This window comes from Chiloscyllium plagiosum, unplaced genomic scaffold (assembly GCF_004010195.1).
Source record: "Chiloscyllium plagiosum isolate BGI_BamShark_2017 unplaced genomic scaffold, ASM401019v2 scaf_5981, whole genome shotgun sequence".
Classification (NCBI taxonomy): Eukaryota; Metazoa; Chordata; class Chondrichthyes; order Orectolobiformes; family Hemiscylliidae; genus Chiloscyllium; species Chiloscyllium plagiosum.
The window spans coordinates 8,472-10,650 of NW_025205565.1; the positions used below are offsets into that span (position 1 = coordinate 8,472).

The 2,179-nt window shown below is 44.6% G+C and overlaps 1 protein-coding gene across 1 annotated transcript in view; it reads right to left on the reverse strand.

The window, feature by feature from the left end:
* Window positions 1-2,123, reverse strand: part of LOC122546450 (protein KIAA0100-like) — a 9,242-nt gene extending 7,119 nt beyond the window's left edge. Inside the window, exons 1-2 of the mRNA XM_043685158.1 lie at window positions 1,941-2,123; window positions 1,103-1,224 (exon numbers count right to left, since the gene is read on the reverse strand). Of these exons, the coding sequence (XP_043541093.1) occupies window positions 1,103-1,224; window positions 1,941-2,049 (231 nt within the window). The 5' untranslated portion in view covers window positions 2,050-2,123. The remainder of the gene's footprint in view (window positions 1-1,102; window positions 1,225-1,940) is intronic.
* Window positions 2,124-2,179: the final 56 nt, after the last annotated feature.

Below are 2,179 nucleotides of genomic sequence, written 5' to 3' on the forward strand. Positions count from 1 at the left end.
CATTTAATGGTAAGGTCCTAGGGAGTGTTACTGAACAAAGAGATCTTGGAGTGCAGGTTCATAGCTCCTTGGAAGTAGAGTTGCAGGTAGATAGGATAGTGAAGGTGGTGTTTGGTATGCCTACCTTTATTGGTCAGAGTATTGACTACAGGAGTTGGGAAATCATGTTGTGGCTATACAGGACATTGGTTAGGCCACTGTTGGAATATTGCATGCAATTCTGGTCTCCTTCCTATCGGAAAGATGTTGTGATACTTGAAAGGGTTCAGAAAAGATTTACAAGGATGTTGCCAGGGTTGGAGGATTTGAGCTACTGGGAGAAGTTGAATAGGCTGGGCCTGTTTTCCCTGGAGCGTCCGAAACTAGAGGTTTATAAAATCATGAGGGGCATGGATAGGGTAAATAGACAAGGCCTTTTCCTTGGGGTGGGGGAGTCCAGAACTAGAAGGTATAGGTTTAGGGTGAGAGGGGAAAGATATAAAAGAGACTTAAGGGGCAACCTTTTCATGCCGAGTGTGGTACGTGTACGGAATGAGCTGCCAGAGGAAGTGGTGGAGGCTGGTACAATTACAACATTTAAGAGGCATTTGGATGGGTATATGAATAGGAAGGGTTTGGAGGGATATGGGTCGGGTGCTGGCAGGTGGGACTAGATTGGGGTGGGATATCTGGTTGACATGGACGAGCTGGACTGAAGGGTCTGTTTCCCTGCTGTACATCTCTATGATTCTCTGACTGGCAGTTCTTTAAGTTTCTATGAAGTCTGTAACATCTAACTTTACATTCACTTTCACAATTATCAGCCAACAGTGCTCTCTGGGATTTACACTGCACACTTTTGTGTCTTCCCAAACCTGACAGACACACCACGTTTTATTCTGGGTACTCACACATACCCCAAGAGTTAAAATCATGAACAAACACACACACTACAGGAACAAACGAACAAATGAGCAAATATGCGCACATGCGTATACACACACACAAACATACCCACACTCTCCAGGACAATGCTGGAGAGTAATCAATCTCTGCAGTCAGTGTCTCTCACTCTCTCTCCAGGACAATCCTGGAGAGTGGTCAATCTCTGCAGTCAATGTACCTTCCGTTTTGGTTCAACGAGCAGCAGTAAATTGTTGACAATGTCTAAGATCATGGCGTACTGGACTGGATTGGTGGATATCTCAAGGTCATGATGGATCAGGGTGAAGGTGTCCACAGCACCTAAATTGCATTCAATATATAAAGAGGCACACATAAAACAGTATCACATTGGAAGGACTGGCTTTTTAAAAATTCAGTCAAGGGATGTAGATATTTCTGCGTCAGCAATAATTGTCGAAAGGGTGGCTAAGAGCAACCACACTGTTGTGGGTCCGGGGTGATATACGGGCAAGATGGTACTTTCCTTCCCTCAAGGAGATTACTGAACCTAAAGGAGATTTTACAACAATCAACATTTAACTCGAGATTTTTACTTAATTCAAATTCGACCATCTGATGTGGTGGAATTCAACCCACATTCCCAGAACATTCGAGTGGAGTTCTGGATTACTGGCCCACTGTGCCACCCCTCCTGTGTCTCTGACTGAAGGTTCCTATTTGCAGAGCAGGAAGGGACAGTTGTATAAAGTGATCATGCATGCCCCACTCTCAAGGAGATCACCAGGAGACCCATTTTACGAACATCCAACTTTCAAACATTAATACTTATTAAGCCAATCCCATAATTTTAAAGATCATTTCCTGTATTTACAAACGGCTACTTTATATTGTCTTGCACTGAGTTCCGATTGAGTACAAATCAACTGGGAATGGGCAGGAGAGAAATATTTTCTTTACTTATTCCTGAACTTGCCTCACACTGACCATGCTGTCTAGTCACAGTCCTCTGTCCAGCTTTATCAGCACTGTCCCACGCCTCCAACTCTCACACCCACCATTTTGCTTCTTCAGCAGATCCTCTTTCTGGTCCTCCTGAATTTCAGGTGGTTTGATCTGGGTTGCCAACTCCGGCTCGATATCGTGACTGTAACTGACATAATACATTCGGCAACTGCAGCGAGAGATGATCCGCTGAACCTGCTGCGTCTGATGGCATTGGGCTGGCAGATTCCAGTCTACACACAGGCAAGAGGAACATAAATCAGAGCATGCACTAACCATTCCCTCTGACATC